At 52.2% G+C, this 19,049-nt stretch overlaps 1 protein-coding gene across 2 annotated transcripts; it reads left to right on the forward strand.

Moving 5' to 3' along the window:
• Positions 1-297: 297 nt before the first annotated feature.
• On the forward strand, positions 298-18,404 carry PHLDB3 (pleckstrin homology like domain family B member 3). Of its 2 annotated transcripts, XM_037820636.1 has the most exons (16): positions 298-423; positions 967-1,341; positions 1,844-2,026; positions 2,205-2,342; positions 4,276-4,404; positions 4,533-4,694; positions 5,655-5,765; positions 5,921-6,004; positions 6,358-6,471; positions 11,994-12,093; positions 12,252-12,342; positions 12,429-12,516; positions 12,694-12,750; positions 15,867-16,080; positions 16,824-16,909; positions 17,582-18,404. In XM_037820636.1, exons 2-16 carry the CDS (start codon positions 1,108-1,110, stop codon positions 17,714-17,716), a joined length of 1,926 nt encoding a protein of 641 aa, XP_037676564.1. In that variant the 5' UTR covers positions 298-423; positions 967-1,107; the 3' UTR covers positions 17,717-18,404. The 2 variants fall into 2 exon arrangements, with proteins under 2 accessions (XP_037676564.1, XP_037676565.1); XM_037820637.1 differs by lacking the exon at positions 12,694-12,750.
• The last annotated feature ends 645 nt before the right edge of the window (positions 18,405-19,049 follow it).

The raw sequence follows: 19,049 nt of genomic DNA on the forward strand, positions 1-19,049 counted from the left end.
GGGCACCCCCCTCCCCTTGCCCAGCTCCCCAAACCGGTCGGGGCCCTTCTGAAAGTTTCATTAGAGGTGAGAGGCCCCCATCCCCAATCCCCTTTTCGTCTCAGGACTCCCAGGTCCCCGTATCAGAGGTGGCCAAGACACCTGGCTCTGGGGGGCAGAGTGGGGGTCGGGATGCTGGGTTCTCCGAGGGTGGGGCCGGTGGGGCCGGGATGGCCGGATGCCGCGGCCGCGGGCGGGGCAAGCTGGTGGCCTCTCCTCCCTCGGGAGCTGTCGGACCTGTTGTCATTCCCCCCTCCACTTCCGCCCTGCTGGGGAGGGGGACCCGGCGGCCTCTCTCCTCCTCCCCATTCCCCATCCACCTGTCTCGGAAGCAGAAGCGGCAGCGCCCGGAGCGCTGAGGCGAGCGCGCCGAAGCCTGAGCTGGTGAGGGGGCCGGGGCTGCGGGCGAGGAGGGGGCTCGAGGCTCGGCCTCCTGGTTCCGCGCGGGAGGAGGGGACTGGAGTTCGGGAATCTGGCCGCCGGGAGGAGCAGAGGACTCAGACTCCTGGTTTGTCCAGAGAGAGGGATGGTGGGAGCCCGGACTCCTGGGTCCCCGGGTGAGGGCAGGGCGCTGCACCCCTACGCAGGGAGGTTGGGGTCAAGACTACGCGGCTCCAAGGTGGAGAGTTTGAGGCTAACAGAGGAGGGGACGGGACGCCGGGCTCCTGAGTACCCGAGGGAGAAGGGGATGTGTCGTTCTAAAGTAATCCACGGATTTGGGGGGCTGCTGGGAGGGTACAGGGCCCGACAGGGGGATAGGAGGGAAAAGCGGGGTGGGAGAGGCCAATAGGGGGCGTACTAGGACTTGGGACTCAAATTCCGATCCCTCCTCCGGGGGCGTGGCTCCCTAGGAGCAATCAAGCTGAGCCCTGGGAGAGTTCAGGCCACGCCCCTGGGCTGCTCCGATCCCATCCTTTGAACTCCTAGGCCCCGCCTGCTGGAGCATTCTCTCCACGGTGCGCAGCCGTCGGGCGTCGCGCTCAGGCCTCTAGGCTCCGCCCCCAACGAGGCTAGGCCACGCCCCCGGAACGCCAGGCCCCGCCCACCCTTCTGGAGCCTGAAGCAGCCATGGGGACGCGGAGCAGCCCCGAGAAGGGGATACGGTCGCCAGCGGTCCTGGAGCGCGACGCGGAGGCCGGGCCCCAAGGAGCCGCCGCGCTCCAGGAGACCTCCAGGCAGCCCCGCGAGGAGAAGGCTCCCGAGGCCCCGGCGGAGCTTCCGAGCGGCCAAGGAAGGGAGCAGAGGGCGGAAGAAGAGGAAGAAGTGGGAGAAGGCAGCAGCACCGAGAGCAGCCGCGACGTGGTGAGGAGCTGGGAGGGCGAGAGCCACGGGGAGACCCCGAGGGACAAAGACCCCAGAGAGGACACAGACTCAGAGAGACAGGTACCGAGAAGACAGATAGAGACGCAGAGATATGGAGAATGCTGAGAGATAGAGACTGGGAGCGAGAGACAGAGACGCCGAGACAGGTATGGAGAAACTGGAGATAGATACCCAGAGACCTGGAGACTGAGAGACCAAGACCCAGAAGAGAGACAGAGGCCCAGAGACACTGGGACTTGGACAGAGAGAAATAAACACCTTCCACGAGGCTGCCTGCCTCGTTCCCCCTCCTTCTTGGGGTCCGGTGGTCCCCGGACTTCCCGCCCCTCCCCTAACCGGTACCTTGAGCCTGAGACATCGTGATTATCGTGGGTCGAGTCGCGCAGACTCAGACCCCCTGAAGTGGGCATGGGTAGGGGGGCCTAGTTAGCGACTGCAGGGGGCGGGCCTCGCACTAGACCACGCCCTCTCCCCCCCTCAGGCCGAGGCCCCGCCTCCTGCACCCAGCCCGGCCACGCCTCCCGTATCCATCCCATCTGGGGAAGGGGCCCGACGGGCGGCGCGGCGGCTTCGAGAACAGCACCTGGAGGCACTGACTCGCGTAGCCCTGATGGAGCAGCGGGTGAAGGAGCTCCAGCGCCAGAGGAAGGAGCTGAGGATCGAGGTGAGGCTGCGGACCTTTGGGGGACCCGCAAGTCCAGGCTCCCAGACCCTCCTTCCTTCGAGATCGGATTCTAGGCCTCCAGCCCGTCCTCCCAATCCAGGCGCCCAGCCCCAGCCCCCACCTCCCTCTCATCTAGGAGTCAGACCCAGACTTCTGGGCCCTTGCGTTCTCTCTGCAGATGGAGGTGGAGGTGGCCCTGCTGCAGGGTGAGCTGGCTGGGGAGCGAGTGGCCGCGCGGCGGGAAGAGGAGCAGCTCCGGGAGCTGCTGGGGCAGCAGGTGGACGTGGAGCAGAGCGGCCAGGAGCAGCGGGAACAGGTCTGTTGGGCTCACTGGGTCTTCAAGTCCTATCTTCTGGGGTGACCTGGGCCCCCTGGTTATCCCCATTCTCTAAATGCTGGGGATCCTTGGGCTCCAGAGAGGATGAGGGGCATATTCTTCTGCGTTTCCTTCTTCCTCCCTGAGAGTATTTCTTGGGTCTGACTCAATGGAACCTCTTCCTTTGCCTCTCTTTCTTGCTCTTTAAAATTGTGTCATTATGGACAATTTCAAACCCACAAAAACAGAACCGGCCTGGGGGGCCTGCATGTGTGTTCTAGTAGGAAGACTGGTCAACCGTCTTCCATTCTTGTCTTGCCTGTCTCAAGTTTTTGAAGGTTGTCCCAGACATCATGTCATCCAGTCTGTGAATATATCAGCACGTATAGCTTCCAGCTCAGAATGCCTTTTTAAAACAATATGTAATTAACATATTATTCTCATCTTTAAAGAATTAATTAGCTCTTACTATCATCTCCTATCCAGCTGTTTTTCGTGTTTCCCCGATTGGCTCAAAAATGCCCGTGAACACTTGGTTTGTTTGAAACAAGTTCCTGAAGGGCTGGAATGTTGCAATTGGTTGATATGTTGCCTGAGTGTTGTTTCGTCTCTTAATGGGTCCCTCCGACTTTTCTATTCCCATACTGTTTATTTGTTGGAGAAACCAAGTTTTCTGTCCCACAGTTGGGATTTGGCTGATTGCATCCCTGTGGTGTCGTTTAATGTGTTCCTCTGTTCCCGGTGTTTTCTGCAAAAGGTGATTAGAGGTAGAAGCTTCACCAGATTCAGACTGGCTTTAGAGCTTTCGGCGCACCCTGTCAGAGGGACAACCTGTCCAGTCGCCAAACCCCTGTGAGGTCACCCGATCCCTTCTTTGTGATTTCTTACCTAAAGGTTTTAATATCCATTGGTAGTCATTGTTTGGATTGGTTATCTCATTATAGGTTGGAAAATGGTGACTTTCTAATTTAATCAGTCTTTCTCTTTGCCTGTATCTAATATGATTTTTGGGGGCTGGGTCTTGGGCCCTCAAGGAGCCCATATTTATCCCAACCCTGATTTCTATCCTGAGGTGTAGATCTATGTGTGCTACCTCCTGAATATTTCTTCTACCCCAGGAACTAGGAATCCAGCCCCCAGCCCCTCCTCCTGTAGGACTCAGGGTCCCAGGACTCCAGCCGCTACTCCCACAGACCCAGGAGTCCAGGCCCAAGCCCCCTCCTCCCTCAGACCCAGGAGTCCAGGCCCCCAGCCCTCTCCTCCTCCAGACTCAGGAGTTCAGAACCCCAGCCCCTCCTCCCTCAGACCCAAGAGTCTGGCCTCTATCCTCCTCCTCTTTCCACTCTCATCTCCCACCAGGCTCCCCATCTCTTCCCACCACTATGTCATTTTCCACCCTGACCAGAGTTTGCCATCCAATCTCCTTCTTTCATCCTCTGTACCTTTGCACCATGCTATTCCCTCTGCCCCAAACTCCCTTTCAGCCCCCTCAACTTCCTGACATCCAAAAGCTCCCTGACTTTTTAGGCTTACTTCAAAATCCCCACCTTCTATAAGCCTTGGGTTACCCTAGGAGAAACTGCTCCTTCCTCTTGGTTCCCACAGCCCCTGTGTCTCACTGCCCTGATTGTCCCAGGCTGTGACTGGCTGTGTCCCCACCTGGAAATCAGGGCCCGGACCCGACCCACCCCTTGGTCCCCATTATCACCCAGCATGGATGTGTCTCTACATTAATTCCTTCATTCAACGACTGTCCACATTGCACCCACTCTAGGGCAGGCGGGTACAAGAGCGAAAAAGAGGGACCAGCTCCCTGCCCTCATGGAGCTGACACCCAGGGACGGGACTGAGTTCTGGCCGGCCTGGCCCTTGCTGGCCTCTGTTTCCCTGCCCTTGGTTGGGCCGAGGCTGAGAGCCTGGCACGTCCTTTCAGGAGCAGAGGCGGCTGGGCCAGGAGCGGGTCCGTGTGGAGCGTCTTCGCCAGAGACTCCGGGAGGCCCGGGAACAGCTCGACTCGCAGCCGGAGGACCAGCACGAGCAGCTTCTGCAGAGGGTGCAGGAGGTGAGGGCCCCACTGTCCAGGCCCCCAGCCCCCTCCTCCATCAGGACCCAGGAGTCCAGCCTCCCAGGCCCCACATACCCCCAGGCCCTGGGCTCCAGGCTCCAGCCGCCTTCTGTCCTCCCCACCAGATGCGGGAACAGCTGGATGTGGCCCAGCGTGCCTACGAGGACCTGGAATTCCAGCAACTGGAGCGGGAGAGCAGGCGGGAGGACGGGGATCGGGACAGCCCCAGGGCCCGGGTGCTGGACCCCAAGGTCCAGGAGCTCCAGGCCAGCGTGGCTCAGCACAAGGTGAGTCAGGCCAGGCTAGCCTGCCACCGTCACCTCCCCTCCACTCCGGGTCTGGGACTTTGTCCACGTTTTCTGCCTGTGCCGTGTTCCTCAGAATAACGAAATAATTTCTGATATTCACTGACCATTTTCTGTGTGCTGGGCACTGTCCTAAGCATTTCATGTGTATTAACTCATCAAATGCTTATGACAATCCTATGAGAAAATTTCTATCATTCTTTCCATTTTATAAATGAAGAAACTCAAGCCCAAGCTACTCAAATAATCTTTCCAAACCAATCTTTGTTTGTATGTGGCATAGCCAGGATCTGTATCCTCTCAGGTTTCTCCACTACATGTTATGCCACTCAATCCCTAGTCCAAAAAGATGCTCCCACTAGTTCCTTCTGGGAGCTTTCACATTCAAGGATCTGATAAGTCCTGCGGGAAAAAGCAATATGCTTGTATTTAATGCAGTTTCCCAAAGTTATTGGATTAGAAAGCTCTTATCCACCTCTATTTCTGAATCTTTTTCCAGTCGCAATCTCTTCTCCCTTCCTCTGTCTCAGACAGTTTCTGTCTGGCTCTGGTCTATTTCTGTCTTTTTGTCTCCTTTCTCTACATCTCCATTTTTTGGGGTCTATCTTGGTTGCTGTTCTCTGTATCTCTCTGGGTGGTCTCTCTGTCTGGCTCTTTCTCTGTGACTGTCTCTGGGTCTCAGTCTCTACGTCTTGTCTCCCTCAGTGTCTGTCTATATATTGAATCCTCCCTACCTTCCCCAGGTCTTTTCTGGGCCCCTAAAAGGGAAGAGGGCCCCAGGGAGCTCAACTCTGGGTCTCTGCCCCTGGCCCACAGATCCCAGAGTCTCTGTGAGAGACCTCCAGGAGGACCTGGTTCTGTGGAAAAGTGGGACTGGGCAGCCAGTGGGGACCCTGGGGCAGCTGATGGTAACCAGGGCATGGGGTGGGGGGTGCCTTGCAGCGCCGGATCCAGGTCTTGGAGGAGCAGCTCAAGTCGCTGAGGGAGCAGATGGCGGCCGAGAGCCGGGGGCTGAGGCTGAAGAAGGAGGAGGCCCTACAGGCCCTGACGCAGGTGCGTTCCCCTGGAGACCTGGTCTTGCCATCTTTCCTCCCCCCGGGGTCTTCCCATCACCTCCCTGTGCCCCAGATGTCCCCTGGCCCCAGGGGGAGCTGCTGGGATGGCGCCTGGTGCGATGTGGTAGTCCGTAACACCCTGCCCTCTTCTAGGAACGGAGCCGACTGCTGGAGCTTAATTGCCTTCAAGGAACCCCTGCTGGAGACTTCTCAGAATCCAGCCAGGCCCTCACTAAGGTATGGAGATTTCCCGCACCTGCAGGCTCCTCCTCCATCAGACCCAAAAGACTGGACCCCCGAGCCCCCTCCTCCCTCAGACCCAGGAGGCCGGGCCCCAGACTCCCAGTTCCCTGGGGTTCATGGGTTCAGGTATTCAGGACCCAGCCCCTGCTCCTCAGGGAGCCAACTGACTCCGCTCACAGACTTAGCTCATGCCAGGAGACTGGACACCAAGGATTGCTGTCCACCTCTCCTTGTGAACCTCAAGCCTTTGTTTCTCCATCTGAGAAATGGGCGGGCATGGGATACCTGGGCCAGAGCTTCCTCTGGATCCTTCCAGCTCCCAGTGACCTTTACCCCGTCTTCTGCAGCTGCTCTTTACCCAGAAGACAGACCGCCAGCTGCTGGTGCTCCAGGACCCCGCCGCTCACACCACAGCCACCTCTAGCTCCTCCTGCCTCTTCTCCGTCCACAGCTCCCTGCAGGTGGCTTTCGCATGCCTTGGTTTTCCTGTGTGTCTCGGTCAGTGGGGAGGGGCTGAGACCAGAGCCCCCCACCAGGTTTCTCCAGAGCTTTCTCTGCTACGGGGGTGTTGGGTGGGAGGTAGGGTTGATCAGGAATATCTTTCATCAGACTCCAGGTTTATTTGTTTTTTTCTTTCTTCTGCTGAACTCCCCACCCCTCCTCCAGTGAAATGGGAATGTGTGCCCCCAGGAATAAATTTTAAAAGTGCTCCAACTGAGTATATTGATAAGGAAGTTCCCTGTCCCACCCCCAGTGTTCCATAGATCCCACCTTCCCACTAGCAGAGCAGTTGCTGATTTCTTGGGTCTCCTTAAACTGGATGTCCCAACTAATCAATGGGCTCAAACATTCATTGAATGGGTTACTGCTATCTTTAAAAAATGACGTAGAACAGAAAATACAGGTGCTGTGCGTGAGGTAGGGGTGAATATTAGATGAGAAAAGTTGTGTTTTGATTGTGTGAATATGGGGTAAAGGCTTAGAAATTGGTAATTATTTTATCGTGCAACTTTTCTTTTGCAAAAATGTGTATATTTTCTAGAGTTGGCTTTTTAAAAGAACTTGACACCATATATCATGGAGATTGTTTTCTATGGATATATTTATAGCTGCCTCATCATTTTTCAAAAAATAATTGTTTTTATTAAACAGAAAATATCCCCCACCACTTGCCTCATCATTTTAATGACCCTGTAATAACAATATTAACAAAGAGGATAATAAGAGTAAGGATTTATTGAGTCCTTAGAGGGTGCTGGGCACTGATAGAAATGGTTTACCTGAATCCATTGTTAGTTTTTGCCACAACTCGATGAGGTTGATTCTACTCTTTCCATTTTATAAGAAATGGAGGCAGAGAAGTTAAATTACTTAACCAGCTAGTATGGAACAGAGCAGGGGTTTGATCCCAGGTGTTCTGTTTTCAGAGCCTAAGGTCTAACCCCTCTGGCTTCTTTGGAGTACCCTATTCTCTTGTGGGCAGTGAGCCAGCCCCTGTGGAAGGTAATTTGAGGGTCTTGGAGCTTAATCAATGCTGTTGTGAATCTCCGTGTGTGTCCGTCTGTGCACACATAAGAATAATGATAATAACAATAACCTTGTTAATATTATTATTCAAATATTGGTAATATAACATATAATAATGTCAATAGTATATTGTATAATATAGTGATGTAATAGAGTATGCGATGTATAATATAATAATTTATTATTAATCAATATTAATAGCATTATATATTAATAATCATTTTTAAGAGCTTAGCATAGGTGAGGGTCTGTTCTAAGCCTTTGATCAGGTTGAACAATATGGGAGTGAAAAACCATCAAAACACTGGCAATTTCACACGGTTCAGCCTAGTAAATATAATCTCACTTTTTGCCCAGAAGAACCCCCAAAAGTAGGTCCTATTAGTCTCAATTAGGTAAAGGGTTATCAGCACCCTTTCTTCAGTATGAGAACCTCGCCTTGGGTCAACCTTCTAGCTCATTCCCCTGGAAACCTGATAAAGGTGGAGTGCAGCTGTGTTGCCAGGGAATACAACTTACTGTAAAAATGAGCCTTCTTAGTAAATTGTGGTGTAGGTACCTGCTGGGAAGCCGTGTGGGTTCCTATGGAGCAGTGACTGAGTTATTGGCTCCTGTGGGAAACAAAGCCCCCTAAGTCCCCACCAATGTGGCCTCGTCACCTGGGGTGTCGTCTGGGGCCAGACACTGGCCCCCGGGGTTTGTTCCTGTGCCAGCAGGAGGGCGCTCATTCTGTTTTTGTGAGAACCCTAGGAAGCATGTGGGATGCCTCTTTCACAGAAGGGAGAGAAGGAACAGCCTGCCCAAGTCCCACATCCAGTGAGAGGCAGAGCTGGGATTTGAACCCAAGTCTTCTCGTTCTCTTGGCCAGAGCTTTTCAGGAGACGGGGTTTCCCAGGCATCCCTCAGTCTCCCAGTGGGCACCAAGGGACCGCAGGGCACAGAAAGAGCCTGGGGAGTTTCTATTGACTCAGTCGGAGAAGCAGTTAATAAGTGAACAAATGATTGCCTGGATTAACACATTACTTCTCCTTGCCTCCCTCCCCCTCCAATCCTCTTAAATCCCTCCAAATTCCACCCCTTCTTTGCAGTATTATGTGGCGCCTGAGAGCACCACGTTTGGAGTTAGCCTGCTTGGGTTCAAATACCTGTCCTGGCACTTCCTAGCTGGGTGACCTTAGACACTGCACCTCCCTGTGCCTCAGTTTCCTTGGCTGCACAGTGAAGTGCTTAGCACAGTGCCGGGCACACAGTAGGTGCTCAGCAAACAGGGGCTGCCATTACCATGATTTCATTACAATGATTAGTATTATCACAATTATCACCAACCTTGCTCCTCCCACCCTTGCCTCATCTTGTCTTGAGTGACCCTGCACCATCTTAACTTTTTGTCTCCCAACCATCTATTCTCCATGCAACAGCCAGAGTGATCTTTACATCTCCTACTCCAACCCTACCCCTCAAGGCCTTCAGTGCCCTCCCCCACCCCACTCCAGCCCTGCTCTCAGGGTCTGGCTCCTGCCCCCCTCCCACCACACTCCCCAACGCTTGCTCTGCGCAGCCACACCAGCCTCCAACACGCTGATCTGCTCCTGCCCCGGGACCTTTGCATGTGCCGGAGCACCTTCCCCACAGCTGTCGCCTACCAGCCCTCATCCTCGGGGTCTCTGGCCCTCTCTGGTCTTCTGGGTGGAAGGTTCTCTTTGAGGACACCCTATTCTCTTCAATCATGGCAGTTCCTGATTGTATGTTTATTTGTGTAATGCCTTATTCAAGTCCTACAATGGTAAGCACCGTGCGGATAAGGCTTGCCTCTGTCTCACCCACCTCTAAGGGCCAGTATCTGAGGTCTCCCCACTGGAAGTGCTGGGAATGTGGATTGAAGGAAGGAAGGAGTGAGGGGAGGGAGGCGCGGGGACTTGGGATTTGGTCTCCATTCTGAAGTGGAGCTCATGTTTCCCAGGGTTTGGGAACCCTTAGATGCATCTGTAAGGTGCCAAGTCCACAGGTAGGCACATAATGGGCATTTGATAAATATCAGCTGCTATTAGTATTTTTTACCTTTTTACTATTAGAAAACCCAAATAGAGAAAATCACATCAAACTCACAGCTTATTACTATAAGGGAACACTCAGGGAGCTGCCACCTGTGTCAACACCAGCAGACACCCCAAAAGTCCACCACATGCCCCACTCAGTAACTGTTAACCAGATTCATATGGTAGATTGTTTTCTTTAATGTTTTGTCAAGGGTCTAGCCCTAAACACTGTGGTGTAGTATTACCCTTTTTGTGTACGTGTGTGTGTATGTATCTTTTAAGTCGCCTTTAATCTATGGGTTCCCCTTGCTATTTAATTGTTGAAGAAACCAGCTCTATAGAGCTTCTTGCAGTCAAGAGTTTGCTCATTGCATCTGGGGGGTCACTACCCCCTTCCTCTTCCTCTGTCTTTCCTGCAAAGTTGGATGTGTGCTTGATCAGATTCAAGTTCAGCATCTTGGCAAGTCTTCCAAGAAGACTGTGTGTGCTGCTTCTCTTTTTGTGATGTCAGAGCTCAGATCCGTGGCTGCATTAGGGGTTGCAAATGGTGAAATCCCAATTTTGTCATACTTATTTATTTATTGAAATAACTTCTACAAAGAGGACTAGCCCTCCTTTACCGTTTGGTTACCCAGAGGGACAGTTTTTGTAAGAAGGTCAGGGAAAATGCTTGATTGTTTCATTTTATGCACCTTCAAAATAAAAAGCTCCTTCTCCAGTACCCACCCAAGGTGACCAATTCGATTTTTCTTTTAGTATCATTATTAACTCATGGATTAAATATATTTGATGAATTTTGATCTCTGGCAGTAATTAATGCTGCAATTATGTAATTTATCATTTTTATGATTCTTTAATATTATCCATGCAGAACTGTGGTTGTGTTTTCTTTTTTAATAGTTCAGTTTTCTTTACTTATTGCCCTTAAATATGTTTTTCTTTTTTTTCCCTCTGCTAACTCTTATTTTGAAATAATTTCAGACTTACAGAAAAAAATACATAGTAGAAAGGATTCCCATATGTCCTTCACCCAGATTCTGTAATCGTTAACATTTTACCACATTTAACTTTTGCTTTATCACTCTACTTGTCTGTCTGTCTGTCTGTCTATCCAGGAATACACACATGCACATAATTATGGTTTTTGAACCATGATTCTCTTCTGCATGTATTACCTTAGGTCAAGGACATTCTCTTTTGTCACTATAGTAGGATGATCAAATTCAGAAACTACCTTTGAGACAATACCATTAAAATCCAGAGACCTTTATTGTTATTTTGTCTAATGTCCCACTCATTTTTTTCTAGTAAAAAAAAAAAATTATTTTTCTTTTCTGGTCCAGGAATACAAGTTACATGTAGCTGTCATGTTTATTTATTTAAAAGAAAAAACAACAGATATTCCCCTGGTTCAAAATTCAAACGGGATGGAAGGATATTCAGAGAAAAGACTCCTGCCTTTGTTCCCGTCTGCCCAGTCCGCCTCTGGCGTGCACCCAGGGTCACCAATTTCTTGTGTGTCTTCCCAGAGACATTCTGTCTTTACAGGGCCAGTCGTGTGTATACCTTCCCCGTGTCCCTCTGCACAGGCAGTAGACTCTTCACACTGTCCCGTGCCTTGCTTTATCTTGGAGACGATTTTCCACCTACGTGTGAAGAACACCCTCCTCCTTTTTCACGCTGCAGAGTTTTCCGGGGCGCGGGGGCGCCGCGGTTGATTTCCCCTGCCCCCTTCCGACAGGCTCGGAGGTGGTTCCAGGCTTTGGCTGGCAAAGGCAGCACTGCGGGAACAACCTTGAACTCAGGTCATTTTGCGCGTGTAAGAGTCTATCCGTAAGATAAATTTCCAGAGTGGAATTAGGGCTCTGAGGTTTCTGCATTTGTCATTTTTTAAAAAAAAAAACAAAAGCCAAAATGCCCTCAGGGGTGGTTCCCATAGAACACACCCCAGCATTGTGTGAGAGGGTCTGGCTTGTCACATTCCCGCCAAAGCAATGTGGGCTTTTTATTTATACATATAAAACAGCTTTATATGTATATAAATGTGAGATATAATTCCCATACCATAGAATTCACCCATTTAAAGTGTGCAATTCAATGGCTTTTAGTATATTCACAGAGTTGTGCAGCCATCACCACAATCAACTTTAGAGTATTTTCATTGCCAAAGGGAAACCCCGCACTCCCTAGTCGTCAGCCCCCAATTCCCCTCTCCTTCCCAGATGACTTCTTGTCTCTAATTTGCTTAGTCTGGACATTTCATATAAACAGAATCATGTAATAATCAGTGGTCCTTTCAAGGCTCATCCACGTCGACGGTGGGCGTTTTGATCTGTGCCAGTTAGATGGGTGTTTTATCGGCAGTTCTCGATTTACCATTGGGGTTGAGCATCCTGTGCGCGGGCCTGCTGTGTTTCCAGGGCTCCATTGGCCTCCAGAGGACCGGAAGCCTGCCCCGCAGGAGGGGAGAGAAGGCGAGCCAGAGAGGAGCCCCGCGACCTCTGTCCCTCCACTGCACTGGTGAGGACCCCTCCCGATCCTCCCGCTCCTCCTGCCCCAGCATCACCCCCTTCCTGCAGCAGACGGTGGAGGAAACTGGCAAGGACGCCCGCGGGGAAGACGTGCAGGGGCTGGGGCAGGGGAATGGCCGTCCTCTCTAACCCGGGCCCCTCTCCCAGGATCCCCGGATGTCTCTGCTCTCCAGCCGGCCGCGGGGGACTCTGGGAGACACGCGCTCTACCAGCTGTTGAACTGCGGCCCTGGGAATAGGTGAGACGCGAGCGAGAAGGTGGGGGGAGGAGGAGGGGGAGGGGGAGGGGCGCTCCAACCTGCGCTGCTCTGCTCCCTCCTCCCAGCTCTCCGGCCTTCCACCCAGACATCGCGCGCATGGAGCGGCTCCTGCAACAGGCCGTGGCAGAGAGGGAGCGGCTGCTCAAGGCCAGGGTGAGACCCCGGGCCCTTCTCCTTAGGGACTCGGGGACCCCCTCCAGGCCCCTCCTCCCTCAGATCCAGGAGTCCGGGCCCCCAGGCCTTCCTCCTTCATACCCAGGAACCCCAGTGCATTTTTTCCCACATCCCACTGGTCAGCCTTCTTATTGACCCTTCACCCCAAACCCACAGGAAGGGACGAGAAGGAGCACAGAGGGTCCCTCGGGCCCTGCTATCCCTGCCATCATGGTAAGTCCCCTCTGGCCCTCCCCCCACCTCTCCTTTACTTTGTCCCCCCCCACTTCACTTCCCTGGCCTGTGTCCCCTCTCTTACCACACCCCCTTCCTCTGCTCCAATGGAACAGAAAAGTGTCCTGGGCTTGTCAAGCGAAGGGGAAATAAAAAGGACCCAGTTTCTGTTTCCTACTAAGTTCTTCTGTGTCTTTGGCATGTCCTCAAGTAACGTGCCACACACCTGTGCCTCAGTTTCCTCCTCTGTATGTTGCTGACAATATCAGCGGTGACGACTAGAATAAGAGCGAGCGCGTGCCAGGGCTTTTAAAAACCGTGTAAAAGTTTTGTTTTATTCACTTATTTTTGTTTCTTTTTAAAAAACTATTTATTATAGAAAATTTCAAGCATATGCAAAATATAGAGCAAATAGATAAATAATCCTCCCACATACCTCCCATGCAGCTTGAATAATTATCAGCATCGAATCTTGTTTTACTTGCCAACTGCTTTTACTAATCCCACCCATACTTCCCACTCTGCACTGGAAGATTTTAAAACAAAGTCCAGATATCATATCATTTCGTCCATACCCCACTATGTACCTCCAACAGATAAGTGTTTTTTTAACTTAACAAAAATTCCATTTTCGTACTTTACAAGATTATTAATAATTCTGTCATCACATTCTAATACACTGTCTATAGTCATATTTCCTCAATTGTCTCCCAGATGTGTTTTTTATAGTTGATTTATTTGAATCTGGGCCAGGACAAAGCACACACAATGCATTTGGTTACAATGTCTCTTAAATCTTTTTTGATCTTTGAGTCTGCCCTCCCACCCTTTAAAAAAAAATGTCATTTATTTGTGGAAAAAAAAATCCAGTCATTTATCCTGTAGATTTTCTCACATTCTGGATTTAGCTGAAGGCTTCCTTATTGAAGTTTTATTTTTACCTAAGCTAATAGCATGAATAATTTTTGCCCTAAGAATGCAGTGGTATCGAGAAGGTGAAGGTCACCCTTGAGCCCTTCACCACAATCCTAGCTCTAGTGGGTGCTTTCCGATTGCTGAGAAGCCTTCCAACCTTTTTTATACTTTTCCACACACACGTCTTGAACCATCTTTTGTGAATTTATTTTTTCCATGAACAGGCACATCATTTGCAACCTGCTCTTTGTTTTCTTAGCAGTTTGTCCTTTCCCAACAAAATTTTTTGAGCAAACACCCTAATAATAAGCCCTGCCTTCTGGAACCTGACATTTAGCAGGGGAGAGGGACAAAAAAGCAACATAAATAAATAAAATAAAGAGCATATCAGATGCTGATAAGAGCCAGGGAGAAGAAAAACAGGAAGGACAGTGGGGCTTTCCAGGTTGTTAGGTATAAGCTCTACCTCATTAAAAATAAAACATCCCTGCTTTATAGTTCTCCATGGTGTGGATGCACCATCATTTATTAAACAGTCCCCTGTTTTGTGCAGTGCCCGCCCCGCCACTCCCTTATGCTCCGAGCTGTCTTCCCATTCACACGTGTGGGTGTGTCTGAGGTTCACATCTAGAAGTGGATTCGCTGTTGAAGAACTTGACTGTGCTAGCTCATCGTTGAAATAGCCCTGTGAGGAGGGGGCTGTGATAACCCCTGTTTTTGAGAGCAGAGGCTCAGAGCCGGGCAGGGGCTTTGTGGAGGTGACACAGCTAGGGAGTGGTGGAGCTGAGAGCCCCGAGCCCACCTTGCTGTCTTCCTGAATTGGCCCCAGCTCCACCATGTCCTGGGTGAACTATGAGGCACTTCCTCTCTAGAAGCCTCAGGCGCCTCATCTGTCAAATGGGGACAATCATGGGTTGTTTTGGAGAAGAAATGAGGTGATCTCTGGGATGGTTTGGCACAGCGGCCAACACATGGTAGAAGCTCCGATCTGCAGTGGTGGTGGTGATGATTATGTAGGGTTTTGGCAAGATGACTGGTACATGAGTCCACGCCCCGGTCCCTTCCCCTTCTGTGCAGACCCGCAGCTCTTCCTCATTTCCCCTCCACCTCACTCCCCCATTTCTAACCAATGAGTCTCACCTCTCTTTCTCATTCCTTTCTCTCTTTGGCCTCTCTTCAGTTTTCTAAGCCTTCAATACTCAAAGTGTGGTCCAAGCATCACCATTTGCTTGGAGTTTGTTAGAATGTCCCCTCCGCCCCAGACCGACTGAGTCCGAGTCTACATTTTAACAAAATTCCCAGGTCTGGTTGGCAGGCTGATGTCTGAGATGCACTGCTCTACACCCCACTTTGACCATGGGGATCATAAATACCCCATTTTTTTTTTTTGCAGGGATTATTTGGGGAGCATGGGTCTGTGGTTGGGGCTCTTGTAAGCCGCAGACACTGTATGCTGCCTTAATTCTTCTCTGCTAAACTTTATGGCCATGTGCGATGGCCACGCTGCCAGCTGAGTCCTGGCTCAGTCAGCTCCAGCTGTGTGACCTGGGGCTAGTGACTTAGCCTCTCTGAGTCTTGGTTTCCACATCTGTAAAATGGGAATAAATGTACTGACTGCCAGGGAAGTTTGAGGGGGCAAAGACATTAGACTTATAAAGGGCTTAACACAGGATAATAAACACTAATTTCATCAGAATAATTGCAACAAGAATAATGGAAATGATGTTCTCGTTTATTAATCACTTTCAATTTGGTCCTCATTTTACAGAGGACCCAGGGCCCCTCACTTCTTTGATATACCATTGGTATTTCAGCATGAGCTCTAGGGTCAGAAAGTCTGGTGCAAGTCCCAGCTCTGCCACCCAGAGGCTGTGTGTGACCTTGGGTGGATTATTTCATCTCTCTGTACCTCAGTTTGCTCACCTGTAAAATGGGGCTCTAATATCCCCATCCCAAGGGAGGCCATGAGTTGTCAAGGGGCTGATGTTTGTAAAGCCCTGGGCAGAGTGTCATAGTCAATAAACGTAGTTGTTGGTGCCACTGTCATCATCACCGTTGTGATATTACTGTCTAAAGGCTATGGCAGCCCAATCAACTCACACCTGAGCTGCTCTGATTGGGCTCCCCGGGTGTGATGGGGTGGGGACTCCCGGCTGCAGGGCCCTTTGATGGTCTGCTGCCCCTTTCTCTTCCCTCCCCAGGCCCCACCTACACCCAGTCCTCCAGGCCCCCAGGTCTTGGATCTCCGGCAGCACCTGGAACGATGGGGCCACAACCCGGAAAGCTGCCCGCATGTGCAGGTGCTGGGGGGCTGCTGCCGCGGCCCCCTGGTGAAGATGGGCGGCCGCATCAAGACCTGGAGGAAGCGGTGGTTCTGCTTTGACCGTCAGGCCCGCCGCCTGGCCTACTACGCAGGTAAGCCCAGCCTGGCCACCTTGGGGACCCCCGGAACCCCGTCTCGAGGCCTTTCCCTTCAGACTCCCAGGAGTCCTGGCCCCTGGCCCCTTTCTCTCATAGGCCCATGAGTCTGGATCCTTGGGACTCAGGAATCCAGGCCTTCAATCCCAACTTCCCCCAAGATCCAGGGGTGTGGGTCCCTAACTTCATCCTTCCCCATAGCCATGGAGTGTCAGCTGCCAGGACCCAGGAGGCCAACTCCCCAGCCCTGTCCTCATTACATGACCCAGATTCCAAAACCCCAGCCCTCCTGAATAATGTACATAACCATTTTGTACAATTCTGGCTCTCAAACCCCCATTTCCTCAGATACCCAGGGGTCTGAACCAGCATTGCCCCCCACCCCCATCTCATCGCCCTGGAGTCCAGGCCCCTAATCCTCCCTCTCTAGGGGAATGCAGGATTCTGATCCTCTCCAGGGTTCCTTCCCTTCTCAGGGACCCAGGACTCCAGCTCCCCTAAGACTCCCAGGACTGAGGGCTCCACCCTGGTCCAACCTCCACACCCAGGCTCCCATCTACATCGTCCGCATTCACACTCACCTCCCAAACAGGGCACCTTAGGGACCCTTAGATTCCCGTCTCTGTGTTTCCCACCCCAACGCCAGCCTCAGGACTTGGGCCCAGTGACCCCAGGTACACACACACACACACACACACACCTCTCACTGGCTCCGTTTCTCCCTCGTCTTCCTCCACCAGACAAAGAAGAGACCAAGCTCAAAGGTGTCATCTACTTCCAGGCCATTGAGGAGGTCTACTACGACCACTTACGCTGTGCCTTCAAGGTGACGCCCCCCGGGTGGCAGCCCCTGCAGCCAAGCCTCAGCCCATTTCTAGCTCCTCCGGGGAAGGCCACTCAGCCCCTCCTGCCAGGGCCCAACAGGTCACTTCACTGCAGAGACCAAAAATTAAGACCTCAGTCTTTGGCTGGCAGCCACCCTTACTTTCCTTGGAACAAAATGTTTTGAGCAGAAATCTGGCAAACTCTGAGGCCAAACTGAGAAAAGAGGGCAGGGTGGGGACTGAGGCATCCCGGGAGTGTGTGAAGGAGCTGGGCATTACTCAGCTCCTGCCCTCAGTGGCCAGGTGGGAGTGGGTCATATTTATCCCCCCTCCCAGAGAATTCAAAAGCTAGTGTCAGAAATGTAAATGTTGGCAGCCGATTCCATTTTAGAACGTGCTGTGGAGAGCAAACACCTGTGGCTTTGCAGAACTTGAGTTGGAATCGCAGCTGTGTAAGTGTACCTGTGAAGTGACTTCCCTTCTCTGAACTTCAGTTTTCTCGTCTGCAAAATGGGCACAATCCAACCCACCTCCTTAAGCTTACTGAGAAGGTTACTCTTAGTTCTTGCTCCCAATTCCGCTCAGCCTGTAAGTAGCACGGCTGAGATTCGAACCCAGGGCGCCGCCAGTGTCTGCTCGTTTAACCAACCACCTCCTCTCCGCGCTTGTTGCAGAGCCCCAGCCCCCGCCTGACGTTCTGCGTCAAGACCTACGAGCGCCTTTTCTACATGGTGGCCCCGAGCCCCGAGGCCATGCGGATCTGGATGGACGTCATCGTGACCGCGGCGGACGAGAACCACGCCCCCTGAGTGGCCCCGCCCCCGGGGGCGTCCCGGTGAGGCCCCGCCCCCACGCGCACCGCCGGAACGCCTGGGCCCGCCCCTTTGGAACTCTCCCGGGAATTGTGCAGGCGCTGCGGCTCCGCTGGCCTGAGCCGGGGCGGTGTAGGCTGCAGGTGGCTTCCCCAAACGGGGTCTCCAGCCTCTGGGGCCTTGCGGCGGCGGGAAGGAACTATTTATTGGTGCTCCTGTGATACTGAATTAAACATGGAAGAAAAACGGGTTGCTGCTGTGGTTTCCAGCCAAGGCGTCCGGGGCCCCTTGGCCCCTAGGCGGGACATCCGAATTATGGGTCCCTTGGAGAGTTTAGCGTACCACATCTGGTTCCTCTCTAGGAATGGAAGCCTCAACCCTAAGGTCATGGCGGAGGAAGGGGGGAAGGAGAGAAATGCTCCCTTAAGTCTTGGGCAATTTTGTTTTTTCAGTTTGGACCGCCTGCTTCCACCTTTTTTAGCCTGACTGGGCTATTTGCAATTTCTAGGAACTACTGGGCTCCCTCCCCCAAGGCGTTTGCACATATTGTTCCCTCACCCCTTAACTTCCCTTAGCCAGCTAAGCTCCTTATTCTTCAGGTCTTGGTTCAGATGTCTCCTCCTCCAGGAAGCCCTTCCTGGCTCCCCTGGCTGGGTCAGACATCCCCCCCTTCCCCGCCCTGGGTTCCCCCACCCCATCCCTGTGCACCCTAGGTTATCGCTGGTTCTTTGGGGATTCTAGACTTTGGGGATTCTAGACTGGTTCTTTGGGGATTCTGGACTGGGATCTCCATGAGGGGAGAGCGGGGCTGCCCTGGTCACTGTTGTGTCTCCAGCACCAGGGGACACATTTCACTCCATGAAAGTGAATAAAACAATGCCTCCCCTTTCCCTCTGGGCCTTTGTACATACTGTTCCCTCTGCTAGGCACCTTTCCCCACTACACCCAACTCCTAGTCATCATCTGAGTCAGAGCTTAGATGTTTTCTTCTCCAAGAAGCCCTCCCTGATTCTCCTGCCTGAGTCAGAGGCTTCTGGGCTCCAGTGGCCCCCAAAGCTTCCCATCCTGGCCCCGACCCCTCTACTTGGGCCTCCCCCACCTGGGCCATCACTGTTTATGAATGTGCCTTACCCCCACTGGGCTGGGAGCACAGTAGGCAGGGACTGGCACTGTGTCCATCACCACTGAGTTCTTGGCACCCAGCAAAGGGCTTAATGTAAACTAGGCGCTGAGTGAATGTTTAATGATTGAATAAACTGCTAAGAAAGAGATGCTAAGGACTGGTGACAGCCATGAGCCAGACAGACATGGGAATTTTGGGCTGACTTTT

Source organism: Choloepus didactylus, chromosome 27 (genome assembly GCF_015220235.1).
Source record: "Choloepus didactylus isolate mChoDid1 chromosome 27, mChoDid1.pri, whole genome shotgun sequence".
NCBI classification, from domain to species: Eukaryota; Metazoa; Chordata; class Mammalia; order Pilosa; family Megalonychidae; genus Choloepus; species Choloepus didactylus.